Below are 24776 nucleotides of genomic sequence, written 5' to 3' on the forward strand. Positions count from 1 at the left end.
GCCATGAGGACAGAGAGAGAGAGAGAGAGAGAGAGAGAGAGAGAGAGAGAGAGAGAGAGAGAGAGAGAGGCAGAGAGGAAGGGGAGAGCTTGGAGAGGAGCCGGGGACTGCCCATGGTGGATGGGCGGAGCAGTAAGCATGCGCTGAGCTGGCAGACTCTGAGCTGGTCCTGACGGGCTGGCTGCGCTCCGGGCGGCTGTCTGTGCGCTTCAGACGGTCGTGGGGGAGACTACCATCAACACTCAGCGTGTCCTCGAGTGCTGAGAGGAAAAAATAAAGAGGAAAAAAAGAAAAAGAAAAAAGAAAAAAAAACAGAAGAGTCACGAGGATAACTGCGAGAAAAGAAAGCAAACAGCCGCACCTCGGCATCTGGAAAAGCACCGAAGAAGAAGGAGACGATCCTCCCCCTCTACCCCACACCCCGTCGCCAACCCGCCCTATCTACCCTACCCACCACTTCGTGCCATCCCTCTGGTCTGAACTGCCCTCCCACCCCGCCAGGAGAACCACGACCACCCAGAGGAAACCCCCGGCTTGACCAGCGTTGCCATTAAGCGATGCGCTTTGAATTTTGGAAGAAGTCACCTTTGCGTTTTTGATGCACAGCACAACCAGTGGTCTTCGTTTTTCCTCAGCGGGAACAGTTCAGGCTACGGATTTGGGTGTTTACACTTTTTGACGGGTTTCCAGTGGCGTGATAACATGCAGAATATATCACCCCACGGCAACGCACCAGGCTGTCATCCCACAGAATAGTCTTTATTTAAACAGCCAGCTGTCACACGCTGCGTTTGAGCTTATGTTTGATTTTTCCATGCTTAGAAATAATCCTGACAATGGTCTGGGAGCGGACCGCCTCTCCAGACACCTAGTACTATTTTTTCAAGACGCACCAGCTCTATATTTCGTTTTTGTCGAAGGCAAAGCCACAAATTGACGAGGAGTCTTTTGACACCGACGCCGCTTGAGCCACAGGACTTTGCGTGCGAAGTTTGCACCGGGAAGAGGGGGGCCAAGTCGGAGATATCTCGGCCATATCCACGGCATTTTCCCTGTAAGGTAAGCCAGGAGCAGCCCCGTTTTGCATGTCAGTCCTGTGTAGTGTGTCTGCTGGTCATGTGTGTCCACGTTGGCCTGAGTGCGCTGCGACAGTGGGGAAAATTGCACGGGTTCAAACAGGGTAGTGACCTATTTACAGAGACCGTCCAGCGGTGCGTCCACATCCTGCAGCCTGGACTCCCCGTACTGTCACATTCAAGGCCGGTCGCTTTTACCGGCGTTTGTGCCATTTACGCGTACACCGTCTCAAGCAGGCTACCCCCCTTTCAACACGGGAGCGACCCTCTCCGCGTGTCTGCATCCCGCTGTTAAACCAGCATCTCCTCCCTCCTCAACCCTGAGAGACATTTTTAGAGCAGTATCACAAATCCTGCCCTATATAGGGGAGTACATCACAGCCCAGCCAGCTGTTGTGCAAGCTGCAGGCTTGTACTGAGCTCTCGGATGTTCTGTCACAACATCTGATAAAGAGTTCAACGTCTACGGACCGCTGACTGTCACTTAAACATGTGATGCCTATTGGTAAATATAAAGGTGGCTTAGCCATGAGCAGCACATGAAATAAACACCCACCGAGAAACGGTGCTGATTTTCAGATTTGCCTCATATTTTCCACGTAGAGGCTGAATATTCTGTTATTTCATGACTTTTGTTTACCCTCGACTGTATTCCTGATCACAGCAGCATATGCATTTATGCACACCCTTTGTCCGTGTGCTTCGTGCACTGTGTAATGATTGCAACTGGTAACATCCTTGTCTTGCCATTTTGCCATTTCTCTTTCGACCAGTTCTAAGTTAGTTGAGGCCAAGCATGTAATGCAGGGGGCAAGGATGAGCACAGGCAGAGAGGCCTAGATAAAGAGCTATTTTCCTCCAATTAAGCAATTCCACTGTCCCTAAGCCTAATTGTGTGCACACTGGGACTCGGTTTGGGATGGACCTTCTCCCCATTGGCTGCCTCCCATGGGCCCATTGTTCCAGAAGATGCCAGGGGAAAGAGCAGAGCCCTGCCAAGGCGGACCTAACAAGCCCTGTGCTGGAGTGGAATAAGGCCTGATCATTAAAAAGCATTAGGCCACAATGCAGATCGAGGCTCACTCAGGGGGCTGCAGTTGCATTTTGGATCCGAGGATGGCTGTATATTTCCAAGGTGACTGTGTGGTACTGTATGAACAATATAACGCGTGGGTGGATGAGAGAGACTGTCACTCAGATATCATATGAGACTGGAGGAGGTCTGGCTGTGGGCCCACTGGACCTCTCTCAAAGTATGCGGGGAAGAGGAGCAGTGAAAGAGGCCGCACAGGCTTTGTGCAGAGGGAGGACTTTGACTCCCTCTCCTCCCTCCCTTCCTCTTCCAGGCCCCCGCTATTTAATCCATAACCCCTCTCTGAACCGTGAGCACAGGTGCTCCTCACATCCACAGCCCGCTCCCCGCATTGTTTATCCAATCAGCTGATGAGCAGTTCAGCCGCAGGTCAACCATAACATCCATCTGACGGAGAGTCCAGTGCCAGACGGGAGAGGCATCCATCAGCACCGGCGCACCGGCTATCTGGACGATGCCTCTCTTACAGAGCACTTAACGGCTGCAGAGAAAAGGCTCTCAGCTCCGCCGTAAAGCCAGATGTCTGCTGGGGTCCAGCTGCGCATCCCCACGGTGGCATTCCACAGTTACAGGATGTGTGTGTGTGTGTGTGTGTGTGTGTGTGTGTGTGTGTGTGTGTGTGTGTGTGTGTGTTTGTGTTGGCAGTCTTTTCTCGCTGTGCATTTTCTCGTCCTGACTGCATGCTTGGCCAGATGTAGATACTCGAACAGCTGCTGGGAGCAACAGCTTGCACAAAGTTTCGGTCTGAGTTTGATACCAACTCCGCTGCTATAAGAGGATATACCATGAAGGCTTTCCTCCATGCCAGCCTCTGGAATCAAGTCACGGGTGTGGTTGTCACCCCCCATCCACAATTTTCCTGTGTCTTGAGTTTGCCCCGCACCACAATTGTGACATCATTGCCCTGAGGTCCCGAACTGTGTGAGGGGAAAGGCAGCTGCTTTATGGTGGAAAAGGTGGACCCTAATGGCATATTCCTGCGTCAGAGAGCAACCACCAGGCATGTGGTAGAGGGTTGGTGGGAACCCACAGTGCACTTGTACTTAATGCCTTAAACCAGGCTAATAAAAGCGTACCGCATCTGATATACAAAGAGAAGCATGTTCAGTTAATTCTTACATTTTGAATATGGCACCACAAAGAAACTCATCTCAAATCCAAGGTGAGAAGATTAAGTTCTGGTTTGCATGCAGTTATATTGGCCTGTTATGGGGAGGAGAACCAGGACCACTAAGCGGAGGGGAGGGAGTGTAAGTGGCACAAACTACACTCGCAGTGTGAGTGTTTGAATTGATCTCGCAGCAGGGCTCCATAGCTGCTGGGGATTACGGTCAAGCTGAAAGGCAACTCAGCAGCAGGGGAGGGAGGATTATAGTGGTCAGTGAATGAGGCAGCACGCAGTGAAAACTAGACACCTGACACACACTTTCATTTATCTTCAGAGGGATAAGAGCCACTTTATTTTTGATTCCCGTGACAGATATGTCCTTTCTGAGGTTGCACTTGTGCTCAAGAACTGTAGCAATTAATGCTAATCAGTTTTCCAGTCAGGCAGTGTTGTGATTCATCTGTTAGGGTGCTCAGCAGACGCAGTATGACTAGCATTAGGTTGTCATTTCGAATGGAGCAGCACATCCCAGCTCTTGAACTTTGATTGGGTTTAAAATGTCAGAGGAGATGCGTGATGGAGGCAGATGAAGCCATGTGACTCAGTAAAATGAGCTATAGAGAGGATGTGGTGTATAATATGGCATCTGTGGTCAGATTTCACTTTTAAAATCCCAAAGAAAATGATGTTTACTTGTATGTCAGTCCCATGAGCTCTGCGATGATTCACAGTGATTATGTTAATGTGAATGATTAGCCTTTCATTCGCAATTCTTCTTCCACGGTATCAACCGATTGCTATCGTTCAGGTTAACAATCCACCTGTTGTTTCTGACTTCACCTCCTTACTTTGTAAGTTTTTGGCAAATTCTTGGCTGTCTTGCAGTCGATATTGGTTTGTCCGTATACCAGAGGAAATCATAGGAGTCTCAAGGCTGAAGGCGTCAGTGTGACTCACTAAAATCTGAGTAGACATCAGGTTGATTCAACAGCTGAACTTAGGTTCAACTTGACGATGACAGCAGATGACTCTCTCAGCTCTCGTAGCATTACAGTCCAGCTCTGTGCATTTTTTTTTTCCATAAAATATGTGATCGCTAATCGTTGCCATGTGTGCAGCAGTGGAGGTGACACACTCACACTCATACTTGCTGCAGCGTGATGTGGCTTGCGCGGACTGATGGCCAGACTCCTCGACCCATACATCAGGCATAGACAAAGCGGATATATGGAGCTTGACTCACACCAGCTTGCAAACTGAAGGAGACCAGCGCATACCGCTTTGCTCCCTGGCTGGCTGGGCTCACGGACCGTGCATTTTTCTCCAGTTAAACTGTAACCACTAATCACCTCACGGCCTCACCGTTTCCTCCTGGAGCAGACCATTCCTGGGTCCCCAGGGTGGGTTAAAATGCCTCCTCGGGAGAATATATGGTGTGCCCTTTTTAAAATCACCTGCGTGGGACATATCAAACGAGCAGGGGACCCTTGCGAGGATCTACCATGGTGAAGTTTTAGGGGTCAGTTCCTCTGCTGCAAGTCTGCAGGCCTGCATTTCCAAAATAAACACAGACAACTCAGTGCCTCAGTCCAGCTACCCCACCCTACCTCCTCTCATTCTCTTTAATGCTCCTTCCACGCTCTCTGCTCAGTGTTTCTATCGTGAGAGAAGTTCAGCTCGCAGAGCCCTTCAGACAATATGCAGACCATGTCTGGGGCAGGGCACAGTTGATGAGGAAAAGTTAAAGAATACAGGAGTGAAGCCAAGATTTGAGAGAATAAGAGCAATGTAAAGGAGTTGTCAGAGCAGGGGTGGAGGGAACAGAGGAAACCCTGTTTTTACGAAGTCCATTTTTGGTTAGTTTCCACCATCATGCTTCAATGTTTCACTTACAGATGAATGGAAACTTGGATCTAGCTGGAACCTTTAGATATCTGGGGGCTCAGTTCAAGGAGCTGTACAGTAATATGCTCACAGCAGTGCAGTTTAAGTGGAGACACAGCTGGTTTGTGTTATTATTTACTTGCTTGGCCAACACCCTGGATTCTCTAGTATAACCTCAATAGCAAGCCAGCAGTTCAGTAACATTGAGGTATGTATGTGTGTGTTTGCTCGTTTGAAGAGAAAAGAAAGGGAGGAGTCGGACAAGAGGAGTTCTGCGTGTAAGTACGGGTGAGGAGTAACATGCTGGGAAGGGAGAGCCAGGGAGAGGGACTGATGGTGTGTTTTTTTTTTTTTTTTTAAAGACGGGAATGAGGGAGAGACGGGTGAGGCATTTCTGAGACTCAAATAAGGCTCTCAAGTCTGGGCCTGGGCCTGGCTCCCTGTCTGGGCATATCCAGTCCTGTCAGCTAGCTTCCAGACTTTGCCCCCTTCACCCCCCCCCACATCCCTGACTCCCTGGGACTCCATCCCCTCCTCGCTTGTAACTCCGCTTCTGTTCCCTCTTTGCCTTCGTCCCTCCCTCGTGCTTTCGTCTCCCACTTTCCATGAGCTCCCCCAGCTTCATGAGTGACGCTTACATTATATAAGACGTTCTCCGTCTTATACATGCAGTGAAAGAGAGAGAGAAAAAAGTTTGGCCTGTAAGTGTTTACCTTCTCTGTGGTGTTGTCAAGATGTTGCCAGCACTAATTCAATTCATATGTAGTGTGGCTGTTTTTTCTTATGAGGGAGCCTCACAATTTGCAAATGTTTTAAGGTTGAGATTACATTTGGAGAAATTAAGTCTTACTCTGAGTTTAGATGCCTCTGTGAAAGAGGCTCGCTGCTTTTATTTGGCTGCTAACAGCTGATTGACTGAGTGGCCATCTTGAATAATGACCAGTCACTGTCTAAACACAGCCTGCCTCTCGTACTGCATCCGATGGATTACAGTGTCCTCGCTCCTCGTCTGCTCGGGTCTCACTAAATGGCACCAAGCTCGGCTATTTCTTAATTGATTATAAATGTCAGGATCGGTTGAGGACAGAAGAGAGTGTAAGAGCGTGAGCATCCCTCTGACCTTCAACACTAATTGAGATCCTCTCTTAGGCTCATTCTTTCCAGCCTGCCGATACACTGCACGATTGTGCTCGTCCACAGCGGGTTTATGAGCCCTTGCCGTTGAGCCTGTTTCGCCAAATGAAAAGAGGAATCAGCTCCAGATCTTTCTGAAGCTCGTCTCCAATGGATCGCACACATCGGACGTGCCAACACATTTGAATCGAGAGTTTAGTGCCACTCCATTTTACAGCATTATGCTCAACTCTGTCTGTCGCCATCTCGGTGGCCCTCCATCTGTCCCCTTGCATCTGTCTCTCTGCTCCCTTTTTTCTGTTCCTCTCTCTTGGATGGAGCCGCAAAAGATAAAAGCTGCAGGGTGGAGCCTGTCACTTAGTTGAGCGAGAACACAGGAATACAGAGAGAAAAGGAGAGGGAGGGAGATAAAGGGAGAAAAAGAGACGAGAGAAAAGACTGTCATATTGACCTTGTCTTATTGCCAGCCATGGTGGGAGGGGGCACGGGGTGGAGGGTTACTCAGAGAAAACAGGCAGTCCATGTGAGGAGGGAGAACACAGAGCTGCCGTTAAGTTGGCACAGCCTCACAAGGAAAAGACAACACGAGCTTTGTGCGTACATATATGTGAGATCACTGGCGAGGGAGGCAGAAGGGCTCAAATGGAGGTATAGCAGACAGTATGGGGGCACGCCCAAATTTAAAGAAGCAGGAGCTCCTTGATCGTCCTGCAGTGTGTGTGTTTGCCCCTGCAACACACACACGCGTGCACACACACACACACACACACACACACACACACACACACACACACACACACACACACATCACTTTGTCTGCTAATTGCTCACTGCTGTTTTGTATTTCTCCCTCTTCCTGTTTTCTTCCCCCTTCAATATGTTTTGGTTTTGGAAGCCGAGCCCCTGCTCTCTTCCTCCTCTCCGTGCATAAACACACTCATGCACACATATAGACACACATGCTAACAAACACACGATTAGCGGAGACACTTGCTGTCCAGAGCACATCTGGCTCTGCGTGCCCCCTCCCCTCTTGGCTCTCTCCTGTGCTGCATGGCTGGTGCACAGGTGTCACCCAGCCCTCTCCAGGGACAGGGAGTGGCCTCTTAGGAATTCGTTGGTGCAGGAGCAGAGGAGTTACGACACCGTAGACGTGTCCGATAGGCCTCAGGAACCTCACACGGCGATACAGAGAGCACCCACCACCCCACCCCGTGCTTTGCCCTCAGCCTCCTGGAGGCCGCGTTGCATAAAGCTGTTGTTGGGATCATATTACCTTGGCTATTGAATAAGGAGACGTGCTTCCCAGGGAGTTCACTCTGTGCTGCTGGCTTATTCAGTTGCAAGCAAATGAAAGTGGCTGGGGTCAGCGTGTAAAGGCGAAAGGGGTTTGTTTCTCATGCGTGTGGTGCCATAATATTCCCGTCCAGGAAATGACTGTGAGACAGGCGCACCCCTCCCAAAGCTGGAGCGGCACCACAGCACTCTGAACTGGTCTGAACTCCACAACACACAGCCAGTATGCTGTGCACGAGTGTGTGTGTGTGTGTGTGTGTGTGTGTACACGTATGCAAGTCTGTATGACTGTACATAGGGTGCTGTACAGTCAGTGTGTTTAATGCGTGCATATACTGCGTATCTCCATACATCTTTCCCTCATCCTTGAGGTTGTCACTGGGAGGATAGACCACATTGGCCCAGCAACTGGTGGTGAATTATAGCCAGGGTTTGCTGCTTATCGTACCACAGTTTCCATACGCATGTCACCCCTATTAATCTGCCCTCAGCTTGCTGTTAACTGTGTGGGAGAGAGGGGGGAGAAAGAAAGGGAGATTTCTGGACCTTCTCCCATTCCCTGCTACCCGGTGGCTTAGAACTGGTGCTGGGTTTTCACCAGTGAGGGAATATAACAGACATCTCCTGCTGAGTTCAACCGCAGCTGCTTTGTGCATTCACTTACGTTGTGAAAGGGGCCTGAGGCTGTGGTGGTTATTTATACGTGGTGAATGTACTTTTATACATCCTCAAGTTGTTTGGCACACACCTGTGTGCATCGTTTTCGGCTGAAGTCATATCTCTGAAGGCTTTAACCCTGCCATGAGTTGTAGGGAGTGGCTGCCAGTGGTCTTTTGTTTGTGTGTATGTGTGCTGAGACAACCTGGTATTTTAAAGATTTAGGCAGGTGCCAGCGCTTTGCATTCCTAACCTGACCTTGTGCTCATTCCTGCTGCCTTTAGGGGAGGTCTGCCTCTACAAAGCCAGCAAACCAGGGGGCGAATGTGTGTGCAGTGTGTGTATACATGCATGCATATTTGCACATAAACATCACAGGGATTTAGCTTTAAACATGGCCCTTTAATGTGCTATAACCTCTCTTTCCACACATGCCTTAGTTCACCGTGTTTGATAAGATCACTCGTCACTTGCATGCCTCTCTAGAGTGAGAGAGCTTAGTGTAGCCCTGCATATCCATTATACTGTATACTCACAGTGCTAACACATGTCATCTGCACTGGGCCGGCACGGGAAGATGGGGAAAAGAATTTTTGTGTTTGGAAAAGTGTAGACCTCAGAGAGAGTGTTAAAATGCCAGACCTGACAACATTATACCTCCACAAACACTACTTGGATTTCATACTGCCTGTCTAGCTGTTAGAATAATGCTAATGTTGGTGTGAGTCAGCTGGAATGACAGCATTTAGTGTGGGTGTAGAAAAGAACCATCGCTTCCGAAACACAGCCCCTATCCAGCAACCCGAGCAAAACGGACACAGCTGGTTAGTGGGCTGATGAGAGGACAAGGGGCTGGGATGCTGTGCGGTTTGATCCTCCAGAATCCAATTGAAAAGTTCCTCCAGGGCCTTTAAGCAAACTTGCCATCGAGTCAAAATAGCCCCCGCGCTCCTCACCACATGAACATAAAACAAAAACATGTTTACCCCAAGCTTTGCTGCACAAACTGTAAAACAGAGCTGTTAACTTTTATCGCTGTACTTTTTCCTCCATCACCCACCACCACCAGCTCTGACAGCCTCAGACTGTTTTTCCTCCCTCCCTCTCTCATTGGCTTCATTTCTCCTTTTCTTTCTCCCCCCCACCTCTCGTCTTTCCTCTCCTGTTGCTTTCCTACCGAGCGTGGTGCGGTGACGCCCCTGCTTGGCTGGCGAGCCGACTCCAGACCCTGTGATTGCGCGCAGGAGTCGGAGGATTGCATCACTGCCTGTGGGGAGAGGCCACAGGAATGGACTGAAAAGGGGGGTGGGGGGCAGAACAGCAGAGAGAGAGAGATGTCAGACGGGTCAATGAAGGAGAGGAAGAGGAGATAGTGAGGGCTGACGATGGGGAGGTAGCCTGAGGAAGTCAAGAGGGAGCAGATCTGAGGGGGAGGTCGTGCACGGTTTTTTTTGCTTATGTGGAAGTATGGCATACGATGAGAGAGGAGGAGTGAGGGTTTTTTTGGGGGGGGGGCAGGAGGTAGAGAGACCCAGCAGAGTTAGTGGGAGGTCAGGGTGGGGATGTCGATCAAACCTCCTGACACATGCTTCTCCTCTGTTCTCGCGGATGGAGGCAGGCCTCCCGCTGCGTTCATTGGCTCCTGCTGCCCTTTGCTGCGCTACGAAACTGCTATGTTGTGAAATGCCCCACGTTATTGTAAGATTACTCACAACTCTTCAAAGCCCACAGTACCATTGTGCGAAGTGCCTCAAGCGTTAGTGCTGGGTAGGTTTACTGCTCAAACACTCTGAGTCATCGTCCGCTGGGAGATTATCTGTTTACCGCTGATTGCTGTCCTGATACTACAGGATAGATTAAAATTGTGTTTAGTGTAAAAACTCGCGCAGCTCATCTGATCTTGAATTAGAGTAGGTGGGAGAAAAAAGAAACGGACTCAAAACACATGTTGCTGCACGTGGGTCCTCAGTCACGTAGTGTTCATGTCGTATTGCAGCTACTGGGAAGTCTAATAAATTGACTGTGGCTTGGGAGAATTTTCCTATCCTCATGCCAAGGTGCAGCCGCTCTCCTCTCCCCCTACACCTGCCTCTCCTCTTTTCACTTGTTCTGTCAAAATGAGCGCTTTCACCGGGGAACAGATTTTCTTATTGTGTTTGCACCCTCAGACACACTCTTTAAACGAATAACAGGATGAGAAATTTCTTATTTGTAAAATTTACTGACATGGTAATGCACGCTTCCTGTGAAATTCACATCATCCATCATCCCTCAAAGAGTCGAGTCAGGTCACTGTGCTGTGCTATAATCCTGGGTTCAGCAGGCCATAAGGCTTTGTGACACAATATGAAATCTCAGTCAGATATAGATCATCCGTGGCCTAATCTCACTCTGCGGCAGACTAAGTGGAATTGCTGTTCTGTTGTCAGGCCTGTCTGGTCGCTATTAAGATGCACAGTCTGGTGTTTTCTCTGAAATTAAGATTACGTACCACTCGCAATCTCCCTCTAGTGTTTAATTCAGCCTGGTCTGCCACAAGTCTCCACGGCCTGTTCTCATTCTTTGCAGTGTTTTCTCTGCACAGCTGCGCAAAGGTCTACATCCTGTATGTTCAAAATGCCTGATTTTGATTTGCCAGCAGGCAATATAATATAATATAACACTTAGTAAGCAAGTGATTCCTGATATTTTGCATGTGGGGCTGCAGTGAACAGTATTTTCATGATCAGTTTATATGATGATCTTGGTTTACAAAAGAAAATAACGACATTCAGTTTGGAGTGATAGAAACATCGGATGTTTTTCATCTTTGCTCAAAACATGACTAAAGCAATTATCAGTGTAGTTTCTGTTGATTGACTAATCAAAGAATAGACTAGTTGTTTCGGCTGTGCTTGCATGGCAGCACGTTTCTTTCTTCTGATGCTGTATCATGCCGTCTTCGTGTGCTCCGTGCATAAGTGAAAGAACAAGTCTTGGTTCTTGGAAATGCAGGAAAGCAAGTTTGAATGTTAATGTTCAACCGCAGAGAAATATCGCTTTAAGCGTGTGCTCTTCGTTTCTCATGTAGCAGTCCCCTTTGACAACAAACCGCAAGTGCGCCCCGCCCTCCTCGTTCCGTGCCTCCCTCCCTCCCTCCTGGCACCTTCCCTCCCTGCCTGCCCTCTGCCTGGAATTCTTCAGTGTCTGAACGCTCTGGCTGGAGGCCATCGGTAGCTCGCTGAGAGGCTTCCTGTTGCACTCTCTCCCTCCTTCGATCTGTCTGTCCCTCCTTTTTTTCTTCCCTTCCTTCCTTCCTTCCTTCCTTCCTTCACTCCTTTCTGCCCCGTCCCATGTGCCTTCCTCTCCTCGTTTGCATCTTCATCACTTCATGTTGCACGCTCACACTGCTGTGCTTATGTCTCCCTGTGTTGAAGCACGTGTCCCACTGTCTCTGTCTTGCTGCCGTCGTGACTCCAGAGCTCCAACAACTGTCTTTTTCCTCAGCAGCCCTTCCCCAGAGGCTCCAAGCATGCTGCTATTACGTAATACTGTGTACAATCCTGTGTGCTTTTTTGCAAGAGGGGGAAGGCGAAGGAGAGAAGTTTAGACTGAGAGTAAGAGAAAACTTATTGCATTCATTTATCTTGGAGAAACAGTGTGAATAGAGGAAATCATTTGGCAGTCAATGCATCATTAAAACCAGGGAGGGGCACAGAAGGTGGTGAGAGAAGAACGGGAAGAGAAGTGGAAGAGAAAGCAGAGAGGTGAACGTGAGAGAAAAACAAAAGCAACGGAGAGAGGGATAAAGAGAGAAAGAGGGAATAAGAGGCCCGAAGGAGGAGGAGTGGAAACTGAGGTTTCCTGTCTGAGGAGGCGGCTGGCTGAGGAGGACAGAGGCAGGGGAAAAAAAAATCTCTCAGCTGTGTGTGTTTGTGTGTTGAGTGATCCATCAGGGCTGAAGGGGGGGGGGGGGGGGGGGTCTGTGGCTGTGTCAGCGGAGGTGGGGTCTCTCCCAGATATTACCTCAAGAAACGTCAGCAGTGACAGAAGTGGGAGTGAAGGAGTGACCATTTTTGGGCCTGTTTGCTTGTGTCTCCAAATCAGGATCAAACACAGAGATAACTGGATCTGCCTGACCTCAGTCTTATTGGCTTTTTTCATTAAAACCTGCTGCATCGCGTCCTTCACCGTCTAATCTCACCTGACTTTGATATGAATCCATGTAAATCTGGCTATTAAGTAAATTGCCATCGCCCATACGGTATCAATAAATTCCATAGGGGATCAGTAAAGGACAACTTAACTTAAAACCCAAATGTCAGTCAGGGGTCAGAGTTCACACCACACCCACACCACAATCAGTCACCTTTGACCCTGTCTGTCCCACCTGGTGGATGGAAATCCAGCAGGTCTAGACTCAACCCAGCTGCAACTGCAGGTCATCACACACCCTTGCTGGAAAACCCAGAATTAGGAAACCTCATGGAAACATATTTACTGAACAGAGCTGTTTACCTCCAGGTCACTGAGTGCGGGCACTGGAGATTTAACATGGCAGAAGGTGATTTCTTCTGTTTATTCGGTCAGTGTTTGTCTGAAAGCTGCTGTCTCATAACTCGGTCTTGAAGCTGTATTAGTTTGCTGATGGCTGGGCATCGGTGCTCACTAATTTTAAGCTATCCACTGCCTCAAAAGGATCCCGGGTTGCTACCTCCTGGAAGTCCATTTTATCGCAGCATGATTGTTTTAAAACAGCACGTTAAAGCCCTTCAGAGTCGCATCAATACCCTCAATTGCAAGAAGTTCCCACAGCGTTCTTTCTTTCTCTCTCTGTGTTCTGTGTGTTTGTGTGTGAGAGTGAAAAAGAGGGAGCAAAGAGCCCCGGGGAGAGATGGCTTACCTCCTGCAGACCACCTCCCAGGGTCACAGCAGGAGGCAGATTAAGTTACAGCCAACCTCAGAGGGGGTCACACAAAATGTGCACACACACATTCTCTTGCTCTTTGAAACCCTCACAGAAAACAAAATATTACACAACCCAGTTTTATACCCTGTAACATAATCGTCTTGTGCTGCACAGTTTTGGATGTTTTCTGATGCTTTTCGTTGGCTCTCATTTCTGCACCGTCAGGTCGAGCGCTGAACCGGTGCTCCGCCGCGGATCAGCCTAAAGATCAGTCGGTCGGAGCAGAGTTCAGGGTCAGCGCTGATCCGTGTGAGCCGAGCCTCGGAGCATGGAGGCGTTGAAACGCATAGCCCTCCTTTGACCCTGAACACACAGTCTTGCCTCATCAAAGGGACCTGGGTGGTGTCTTAATGCAGTGGGGTGAATGTGGGACTCGGGTGGGAAAGGGTTATGCAGAGGAATAGGTGACGGAGGGGGGGGTCCTAAAGAGACACACACAATCCTCTCTTTCAGGACTCCTCTTCCTCCACCACTTCCTCCTCCCTTCATCCTCACCCTCATATATCCTTGCTGTGGCCCCCTCGGTCATCCCTCCTCTCCTCTCCTCTCCTCTCCTCTCCTCTCCTCTCCTCTCCTCTCCTCTCCTCTCCTCTCCTCTCCCTCGTTCAGCTGCTGTAGCCTGTGTTTACTCTGCTAGAGAGAGAGGGCCCAGAGAAGGGACAATGGCGTCTTTCAGAGAGACTGTCGACCCCACGGCTGAGCGAGGAAGTCTGCATGGGGGCCAGCCAACACCCGTTCCACAAACTTCACAGCCACCCGCCACTGAGCTTCACACACACACACACACACACACACACACACACACACACACACACACACACACACACACACACACACACACATATCACACAGGCACGCACACACAAACACCACCGCGCTCCTTCGGTATCACTCTTTCTCTCTGGCGCCTTTTCTCTTTGTCTCACATTTCCCACAAACCCCCTCTCGGTGACCGTGGCTGTTTGGAGGATATTAGTTGAGATCCTGAAATTTCAGTCCAAGATCCACACACTGTGAGTCACTTCCCGGCCAGTCTCTACTATTTCTCCACCAAGAAGTAATCATGAGGGTGGGCTGAGGTGAAATCCAGCAGTGGGGACTGAAGGAGCTCCATCGGCCGACTCCGCTGGCGACACGTTAGCGCAGTACGGACCGCTGCGGTGAAGCGGGTGTTAGATATCTTATGACCTGCTGTGTTTCTCAGAAGAGCAAGAGAGTCTGAAGTCTGGTGGTGTCTGAAGCTGTTCCTCATACACAAGCAATTGATCAGTCATGTGAAAATCATAGTAATACAATCATTCTCAGAACCTGTTAATGGGTGAAAAGGTTGAATAGCCCTTTTCAATATGAGGCAACAAATTTTGTATTCTTTCAACAGCATTTTTCAAACTGCTTTTTCACGCTATGCTCACATCCCCTGCAGCGCATGACATTTATGAATAATTTACTAATTTCACAGTTGGTCTGTAGTTGACATTAAAACATCCATTATGAACTTTATGTTTTTATTTAACCCTCTCAGGCTGTAGTTGCCCATATTAGAAAAGATATATTTCGGGGGGAATCAGATCTTGAAATGTATTTCTATTTATATTTTTCTTTCTCTGTGAAGTGAAATTACTTCACTCTTTTCCAGTAATTGGTCTTGCAAAATGTTTCTGACAAAGTGTTAATAGTGATTATTTTATAGATTAATCAATTCATTGTTTTATACTGAAAAATGCACATCACAAGTTCCCAGACTCCATTGTGATATCTGTGCAAAACCCGAAGATATTCAATCTACTGCCATATAGGATTAAGAAAAAGGGGGAAATCTTCACATTTCAGTCGCTGGAACCAGTGATGTTTTACCATTTTTGCCTGAAAAGTGGGTTAAATGATGATTTCGATTATCAAAACAGTTGCCAGTTGCCATCATTTCAGCTTGAATAGGATGTAGTGAGCAGGTCAGTGGAGAGGTAATGTAACCTCATTCAGAAAAAAGAAATCCCTGCATTGGAAACAACTGAAATATTTACAGTCAATGCATGACTTGGAATGAATCAAATTAGCTGCAAAGATTGAAATGATATATACATAATGGATATATACACAACATGCAACAAGCTGAATGATACCATCAATGCTCTTTATTACATGGGAAAGGACACGTTTTCATGAGACCCGCTGTTGCTGTGGGATAGCTATGAAGGCCTGCTTAATAAGTGGGAAAAAATGAGCTATACAATCCATTATGGAGGTATAGTAATGGGTTGCACGTGGAGTAGCCGCCTGAGAAGAGCTTTTGTGTCTCTGCTGGCCTCACAGCGAGCCATGGAGGATCACATGATTTGAGGTGCCAAATTGATTTATATTCCAGAGTTATAGAGATCCAAAAGTTCCATATCTGTTTCTCATGGGGTTTTATAGCATGGATTATAGCCCTGATGGCAGGCCAGTTTTCTGTTTGTCCCAGCAGTGGATGAGAGTAGGATTTGTAGAAAGGTTAAGCTGCATCCTGGTCTGTGCCTCAGGGTGAGGGCTTTTACTGCGTTAAAGTGGATGACAGATGATTTTCTGCTATTTTAGCCAAACAATGAAGCAAAAACTCTTGGCAGCCAGTGTGGTAGGAGTTACAGTAAGTTAGTCATATCCACCCAATCCACAGGAAAGTCAAGCTGAGATGCGGTATTAACTGCAGCTCATTCTAAATGAGGATCATATCCGCTGATACAGATCTAAACATGTTTATTTTCACAGCTAATGACAGCGTTTGCCCACATAACAAACTCTCTGCGGTTAAAATGATCATTAGAGCAACTGCCAGTAATACTCCTCCTTTGTCATTAGGCTGTTGACCTCGGTTTAACTGATGGAAATAATCCACCGGTTTGTGTCAAGATATAAACAGAACACCAATGTGGTTAAATCTCTTTGTTTAGCAGTTTGCACGCATGGAAATGGATACACGTAGCAGAATCTGCGATGATGGAGGCGTTCTTAGACAGTGCTGGAGCTGTCTGTCTTAACTCATTCCGATTTTGTTAGTGACTAACCGCAGCTTGTTGGAAATGCCCTTTTTAATTCTCATAAACACCATTCTCCAAGCATGAGACGTGCCTCTGTGGGGGTTTTCCTGCTCTTTGTATTTCAAATTACCTCTGACATTTTGGTGTTAAGTCATTCTAAATTGCCAAACAAGATGGGTCAGTGGGTCATGTGATTGTCAGTGTGGTCTATAATCAGATAAAAACCAAAGGTTATTTGTGCTAGCATGTTTCTTTATGTGCCTTTGAAGGACACGAGTGTACGTATATGGAAAGATCTCTCTGATAGTGCCATAATGCCGCCCTGTGTGCATGTTCATACAGTATGTTCCTATGTTTGCATCAGTACATGTGTGTATCATCATCTCTTATCTACGGCTGATCGAGTCTGTACATCCCCCTTCCTCCCCCTTTGGTTGAGTGTGTGTGTGTGTGTGTGTGTGTGAGCTGGTGGTCATCCCTCGTTGCTGAGCTGGTGAACCTGGTGACCTCTCTGCTCCGTGCCTTCCAGACACAAGGGCTTCTCATGTGGCCCCTGGCCAGTCGCTCTCAAAGCCCACCATTCACTACGACCATGGCTTCCTCGAGTGTGTGTCGGCATGTGTGCGAGGGAGAGGGAGGAAGGGTGAATTAGTTGAAATTACAGTTTGATTAATTACTTATGTGTGTGTGCGTGTGTGTGTGTTTCTCTAAGTATGGCTGTGGGCGTGCATCTATGGTGTATGCTCAACACGCACACTGGGAGCTGTTCTACATGCACTCGAGCAGGAATATAGGACACTCTGCAACTTTGTGCGTGTGTGCGTGTGTAGATGGAAAATGGTTTGAGGAGATGTGTGTGTGTGTGTGTGTGTGTGTGTGTGTGTGTGTGTGTGTGTGTGTGTGTGTGTGTAAGCCTGGTGAGAAGGAGCAGTGAACCTTAACACATTGTGTTGAATGGAGAGCTTGGCTATTAACCAGCAGTGCTGTACTAGCACCGCCTGTGTGTGTGAAGCTGTACATGCTGGATGAAGAAGAATAGACTCTGTATTTATTGACACTGGAACTGAAAGCTTGTGTGAATGTCTGAACTTCAAAAACTATTATTTCTTTGGGAGGTTTTTCTCAATCTCATTAACATTTTTTGATTGTTTCTGATGCCTCAGATTTGACTAACAGGGTTCGTGGAGGTGATTGGCTGTTAAATTTATTTGCTAAATTCTTCACACAGTACAACACGGTAATGCTGGGTTAGTCTGGTGGCAGAGGAAGACGACAACTGGAACTCAAAATGACAGCCAGATGAGGCGCCCAGCCCACAGCCCTCAGGCTGGGTCCAGAGGTCAGTGTGTGTACAGGCAGGAGGAGGTGGATGGAGTGGGTGCAGCTGGACTTGAAGGCCTAGGGGGTTGCCTGTGGGTCTCAAGGGTCCGTGGGGGTCTGAAGGTGCACGCGGTAGGGGTGGGGATGGGCAGGGGTGGGGGCTGATGTGACAGGGTGCAAGGGCCAGTGAGTGGCCGAGGGCAGGGTGGGGTGAAGCAGGGCCGGCGGTGAGGGTGACCATCTGGATTGGATTGTAGACATTCCTCAGGAAGAGTGTGTGAGTAAAGGTCAGTGTGGAAAAAGAGGAGGGGGGTCACTCAGATCTCCACGTGTGTGTGTGTGTGTGTGTGTGTGTGTGTGTGTGTGTGTGTGTGTGTGTGTGTGTGTGTGTGTGTGTGTGCGTGTGTTTATTTTTCTTTGGCTTACTCAGTGTTTCAGTTTATGATTGTGGCCAGTTTACCATTGTTACAGAGTATTTCTTACACAGTGAGATTGTGGAATGTGAGATACTTTCAACAACGTTCACGTGGGAACTTTTGCAGGTGTGAGAATCCGTCTTCTGCGCTCTGTCACTGTTTCACGCTGGAATGCAACTTTTCACGGTGTGTGTGGTTATATGAAAACCAAGCTATTCTTCACTGACCCCACTTGGCTTAACTCTGCCCGTCTGCGACTGTTTGTGCAGGTGGGAGGTCAGCGGGTCGTAGCCATGCTGTCCCTGGACGAGCCCCTGGACCTGAAGCTCCCTCGGCGGGCCAATGGGAGGGACAGAGGGGCGCGTTCGCCCCCCCTCTCCCCGCTGCACCCCAAGCGAGCTCGCCAGCTCCGAATGGCAGATGACGGCACTGCCGTCATCGAGCCCGCCTCCCCAGCGTCTCCGCACACAGGTAACAACAGCAAAGCATGACAAAGAGTCTACAGCCACGTGTCATGCACAGTGGTGATTTGGGCAAAATGCTAACACGAGCATGCTAACATGCTCACAGTGATAATGCTAACATGCTGATGCTCAGAAGCATCATCTTTATCTTGTTCACTATCTTAGTTTAGCATGTTCAAATTTGCTAATTAGCACTGAACACAAAGTACAGCTGAGGCCGATGTGAATGACATTCTTTTTGTGGTATTTGCTCATAAATCAAAGTAAAGGACAAATTCATAGCGTTCATCCTCTGGGGACCATGAACATCTGTACAAAATTCCAGGGCAATCCATCCAGATATTTAAGTCTGGACCAAAGTGGTGGACTGACTGAGGGGGCAGAGTCAGGCCAGTATGTCGCCTAAACAGGTGTGTGTTGGTTTTCTCAGGTGTGCAAGTGGTCCCTCATGATCGAACAGACACCCCCACCCCCCCTGCAGTGGACCTGAGTATGTCTCCCTCCTCTCGCCACACCCCCAGCTCTCCAGAAATGACCAACGGCAACTACATCCCCTCAGGGGTGAGTATGACTGAGCTTAAACACACACACCTCCACAGCAGTGCAGGTGTTCCGCTTTCACCAGCTTTTACTTTGCCCACCAGTGCCTCTATTACCTCACTGTGTTTCCCTCATATTTTCTCTTTGTTCAGCTCCGAGTTGTTGAAAGAATAAACACTGTGTTTGAGTGCGGCAGTGAGTGGCCGACACTTTTCTGTCTGCAGCGGAGAGTGACTCAGCCTGCCTGGGGTCAGCAAATCAGGAACAGCATCGGCTTGTGTCACACTCTCCATAAGGGAATGAGGCTATGCAAGGGGTGGGAGGCGTGTGTGTGTGTGTGTGTGTGTGTGTGTGTGTGTGTGTGTGTGTGTGTGTGTGTGTGTGTGTGTGTGAGAGAGGGGGGTAGCGCTTATCAAACACCACTTGTGTCCCCAACAAGTGCCTCTGTCTGCGCAAGTTGCACTCAGTGGCCCCACTGGCATGACGTGTGTGCGCCTGTGTGTATGTGTGTGTGTGTGTGTGTGTGTGTATAATCGGATTTAAGACAAGGTACAGCCATGCAGACCTCACGCCGCTTAATTCAATTCCCTCCCAATTGAATTGAGACTCGCCGGCCATTCAGCCGCCCCACGTCCCACTGCGGTCTAGATAGCCCCCGATCCCATCCTTGCACATGCTTTGCTTATCCCCCCGTGCATGCAGATAGGATGCTCCCCCTCGCGCCCCCTTACTCGCACACAAAAGCAAGCGCTTCTTATAGGAGAACACACTCACATGTTCGCTCTCCTACAGCTTGTCACAGAGCAGCTCAGAGAGGAGATTGGTCTCATTTCATGAAATTTGTCACCTACACATTTCTGGCATAGCTGAAGACGATGAGACAGCCACAGGATTGTGATCCACTCGCACCCTCATTCTGTCTCTCTGGGCGTCCCTGCTCGCAAGAAGGCTCGGACTTTCTCTAAATTCCCCTTTTCGTCAAGACTTCTCTCTGGTTTCTGCTTGAGCTGTGTGTGTGTGTGTGTGTGTGCGTGCGTGCGTGTGTGTGTTAGGCGGTGCACTAGCTCTTTGAGCCCCAGCTGAGGTTCAGTGAATCTTACAGCTCTCACGCAGAGCTCAGGGATGTAGGGAGGTTTTGTAGTGCGCAGCGGGTGGCTACGAGAGAACAAGTGTAGTGGATTTTTCAAGGGAAAGATGAAGATCAGCAGCTCTGTACTCCATTGGCAAAAATAAAGAGTTTTGTCTCTGTCAAGTGTTTTCCCCGCAAGGCCATCAGCACCTGTTTGTGTCACCCGGCTGAGCTCATACTGCCGAGTACCTTTAGAAATTCCTGATTGTGGACAGTGTGTATGTTGTACTTTGCAGTATTTTTCCGGACCCAGGCATAGCAAACATGAAATGAAGCGAAACTTGTGCATGCACTCTTGTAAAGTGGACTGATAACCCTGCTCCTCTTACTTCTCTTTGTTCTGTTTTGTCAGAATTCTCACATCTCGCAGGCCTTTCAGTTTTTTGTGCCAATTGGAGCAGGGGCGGGACTTCACCTGCCATCCTCCATGTTCATTGGCCAGACGAGCGACAAGAGAGCCTCTCCTGACCTCTCAGCCGATGAACAACTGGCCTGCCGCTGGAAGAAGGTGAGACCCAGAAAGTAAAGGAAACCCATTTTGTGATCCAGCCAAACTGGGATCAGATTGAAGCTTAACCATTACAACAATTCATGAAATGCTGAATGTTTTCCTTCCCCCAGTGCCATCTGCTCTTTGACTCCCTGCAAGACCTGGTGGATCATGTCAACGACTTCCATGTCAAACCTGAAAAGGACTCCGGGTACTGCTGCCACTGGGAGGGCTGTGCTCGCAAAGGGAGGGGTTTCAACGCTCGGTGAGAACATCATACACTTTGTTTCAGTGCACGGTGCATTTGAGGGGAGAATTCAAGAGGAAGCTGCTATAATGAACTTATTTTTGTGCGGCTGCAAGGTACAAGATGCTCATCCACATCCGCACTCACACGAACGAGAAGCCCCACCGCTGTCCCACCTGCAACAAGAGCTTCTCACGCCTGGAGAACCTCAAGATACACAACCGCTCACACACAGGTGAGTAGAGGAGCAAATGACACGGCACATATGATGGGATGTGATCAATATGCGTTCGCTATGGAGCTTTATGTTTAAAAAAATGCTCATCTTGTGTGTCAAAGCTAAACTGAATTCTCAACATCTGGATCATTTCTCCTCGTGCAGGTGAAAAGCCCTACATTTGCCCTTATGAGGGTTGCAACAAGCGTTACTCCAACTCCAGCGACCGCTTCAAGCACACGCGCACGCACTATGTGGACAAGCCCTACTACTGCAAGATGGTGGGCTGCTTGAAGCGCTACACAGACCCCAGCTCACTCCGCAAGCACATCAAGGCCCACGGCCACTTCGTGGCTCAGGAGCATGGCTCCCCAGGTGGGGTGGGCTCCCTGCTGAAGGGGAGTCAAAGTGGAGGGCTTGCTAGTGACGTGGGGAAGGATTCAGAGCTGTCCTATGTGAGCGCAGCCCAAATTATCATCCCAGGGGCGGCGGCTGCTCTCCTGGGAGGCCATGCCCTGCAGGGTCTTGGTGGCGCCGTGCCCCTGTCCCCTCTCAGTCCTCGACCCCTGGACCTCAGCGCACTGGGTTGCCCCGGCTCACCAACAAGCAGCATGGGACCCATCCTGTCCTTTGGCGGCTCCCCGCTTGGCCTGGCCAAGTCCCCTCTGCTCTCCTCAGCGTTCCCCTCCTCGGCCTTGGGCCTGCCGATGGTGCCCATGCTGGGGGCCGCGTCTGAGCGCAGGGCTCAGAGCCAGCAGGCCAAGAAGGGTCGGGGGGAGGAAGTCAAGAACGAGGTGACTGGGGGGGTTCTGAATCTCTCCACAGGAGGGTCTCATGATCCCCTGTCATGGGTGGTCATCCCCCCAGGCACCGTGGTGCTCAAGCCAGCTGTGGTCAACTGATACACACACGCACACACACTCACACACACACACACACACACACTCACACACACATTCCAGAAGAGCTCAGGGGGTCGGGATGGGAGGGTGAACTCCATAGTGAGGGTACGGGCGGTCAAAGGTGATTGGGATTGGCTCGCACAATCAAATCCAGGCAATGCATTTCTGAAAGAGGAGAAAACTATAGAGAAACTCATCAAACCCGCAATCAGCAGAACAACAGATAACACTACACCTCACAGAATTAAATATACAACGCAAGCCTCTTGTCTTGATGGGAAACTAAACCTGGGGCCCAAGAACTGTTCAGGACCACATATGGTTCTGTATTTCTATCACAAGGCCTGACAACGGGCTCCTCTTCACTCTCTTATTTTATACTTCATTCATTCCCGTTTGCTGGTTCTGTGGACAAGGACCATGAACGTGACAGTCTTAGTGCTCTGTGTTCTTACAAGTCCTGATTCATTGATAAATATTTATATGACTGTACTTCATCGACAGTGTGCCTCCAGCTTAGCGGTGAGATAGATGCACCATGAAACCGAACGACACGCTCACAGTTAGGCCAGCGTGCAAGTAATAGGACGATTCTCCACAGCTGATTTTCAAGTTATGACCTATTTTTCACAGGCTGCTGTGATTAATATGATTCAGACAGGCTTGCCATACCAAAGCAAGTGAACTCAAACTGTCTTGGATTTGTCCAGGAAAAGGCTGCAGCCTCAGCTCTGAGACAGTTCAATTAAACACAGCACTTACTAGTGTCAACTGGTTATAGTATTGAAACCTCAAAACTGCTGCTAACCTCTCAGCTCCCACCCAGTGTAACATAAACTGGGAGAGAGCACTTTTGACAATCTATCCCCAGTTCGGGGAAGGTGACCAACAAGAATGTGTGCCAGGCGTGCAGACTAGGGGCTTTTAGGTCACAGAGCGAACTGAGGACTTGACACAGACAAATGGTGTTACATCACCTGGCAATGACCAATCATCGTTTCTTCTTTTACACAAGTGAAATTGAAGGCACTGATGTGTCTGGCGCCCCCCTCTGGCAGGACACAATACTCAGCACCTCGCCTGCCATTTACAGAACTGGCACTGTTTTCCTCCTGGATTGTCCAGCTGCTTTCCCGTAATTGAATCAACACAGCCAGTTTGTGTATGAAAGGGCCACTGTGGCGATAAACACTAGTGTCTTGTATTTTAAAAAGTGACCCGACCCAAAACCAGCTGTGAAAAACAGGTGGTTGTCCAGTCCCAGCTTAGCCTTGCCGGTTTTTGTCCCTAGTTCAACAAGTCCCATGCTGTGCCAAAAATGCACGTATTGTGCCACAGAGGGGGGTGTGATGCACTCAGTGCCACATACAGCTGGACTGACTAGGAAGCCACACTATTGCAAACTGCCTCATTTTACTCTGTCCAAAGGGGCAAAAAAAAAAAAAAAAAAAAAAGAGAGAGAGAAAAAAGACTCATCTGACTTCTGGGAAAACTTTTCTCATGGTTCGATTAAGCAGTCAACATGCACTTACCACACACTATATTCCTTACGTGACTTTTCAAGTGTTAACTGCCAAGTCATGGTTCTTTATCTTTAAACACTAGTTTGCTCTTGTTCCATGTTTCTGCAAGGGTCAGTTTAGCCGTGGGGTCCTTCCAGGCTTGTGTTGCTCAGTGCTAATGCATGCATGATGTCGTCTCCCCAGAGGAGAGGTCGGGGGAGCAGGAGAGGATCGTCACAACACAAGGAACATTCCCACAAGAGACTCCTCCATCTCTCCTCTCCCCGTCTGCTTATGTTGGTGGTCTTCCTTTTCCATCGCCCACTCTTAGAAATAATCAGTTATTGCTGTTTTTTATCGTTGTCTTTGGTTTTGTTTTTGCTGTTGTTCAGACGAGACATTTTTTCTGATGTTGAAGTTGCTTCTTGTGTTCTGCGACGGCTGCTCTGCACTCAGCTTTCTGCTGTCGAGAATGAGTCTTTTGAGGGGTTGAGGAGAAGATGGGAGGTTTGGGTGGTCCTCTAGGGCAGTGGTTCCCAACCTGGGGGTTTGGGGTAGATCTGAAGGGTCACAGGATGGTCACATTGATGTAAGAAAAAGGAAAAGCTGTCTTTTTCACAAAATTATGTTATTTTTTTCTGACTTTTCTACAGTAATTTAGCTTTTTAAACCAACACTGTTGGTCCAGATTGAAATATCTCAACATTTAGTCAATGGATTGCATATTTTTTCATAGTGCCACTATGAGTTTTTTTAGTGAAATGCCTGTTAACTATTGGATGAATTTCAACAAAATCTTGCACAGGTTCTTGTTCCCCTCAGGTGTAATTACAATGACTTCGTTTAACTTTTAATTTAACACTTTGGTTTATGACTAACTGCAAAACTAATGACATTCCCATCAGCCCCATCTGTACTTTGTGTTAAGTCCTTATTAGCCAATGCTAATATGCATGTGTCACTGTGAGTGTGTTAGCCTGCTAATGTGTTAGCATTTAGCTCAAACACTGCTGTGCCCAGGTGCAGACCCTGCAGACCCTTAGTAACTCTGAAAAACTGTATATGGTCACCTGTTCAGGGCTGCAAAACCCTCCAAATGAAGCAATGCATAAGGCTTTATTTTAAGGGGTAACAAGCTAAAAAGGTTGGAGACCACTGCTCTGGGGGGAATATGGATTATGGGAGCATCCAGTGGACCAAATGATATTACATTCCTTTATGACAATCACATTGGTGTACTGAAGATCATTTCGAGAGGCTGTGTGCATAAAATACTGTCGGAACGCAAAATGATCTCTGGGCTAAATTTGATTCGCATACTCCGCTCTTTTTATTTCCACAA

General features: G+C 48.5%; 1 protein-coding gene across 1 annotated transcript; it reads left to right on the plus strand.

Moving 5' to 3' along the window:
* Positions 1–153: 153 nt before the first annotated feature.
* On the plus strand, positions 154–23364 carry glis2b (GLIS family zinc finger 2b). Its single transcript, XM_070980794.1, has 7 exons — positions 154–1059; positions 18213–18414; positions 18838–18968; positions 20429–20584; positions 20698–20831; positions 20930–21048; positions 21196–23364. The coding sequence occupies exons 2-7, from the start codon at positions 18237–18239 to the stop codon at positions 21930–21932; spliced, it is 1455 nt and encodes a 484-aa protein (XP_070836895.1). The 5' UTR covers positions 154–1059; positions 18213–18236; the 3' UTR covers positions 21933–23364.
* Positions 23365–24776: the final 1412 nt, after the last annotated feature.

Source organism: Chaetodon trifascialis, chromosome 15, assembly GCF_039877785.1.
Source record: "Chaetodon trifascialis isolate fChaTrf1 chromosome 15, fChaTrf1.hap1, whole genome shotgun sequence".
Classification (NCBI taxonomy): domain Eukaryota; kingdom Metazoa; phylum Chordata; class Actinopteri; order Chaetodontiformes; family Chaetodontidae; genus Chaetodon; species Chaetodon trifascialis.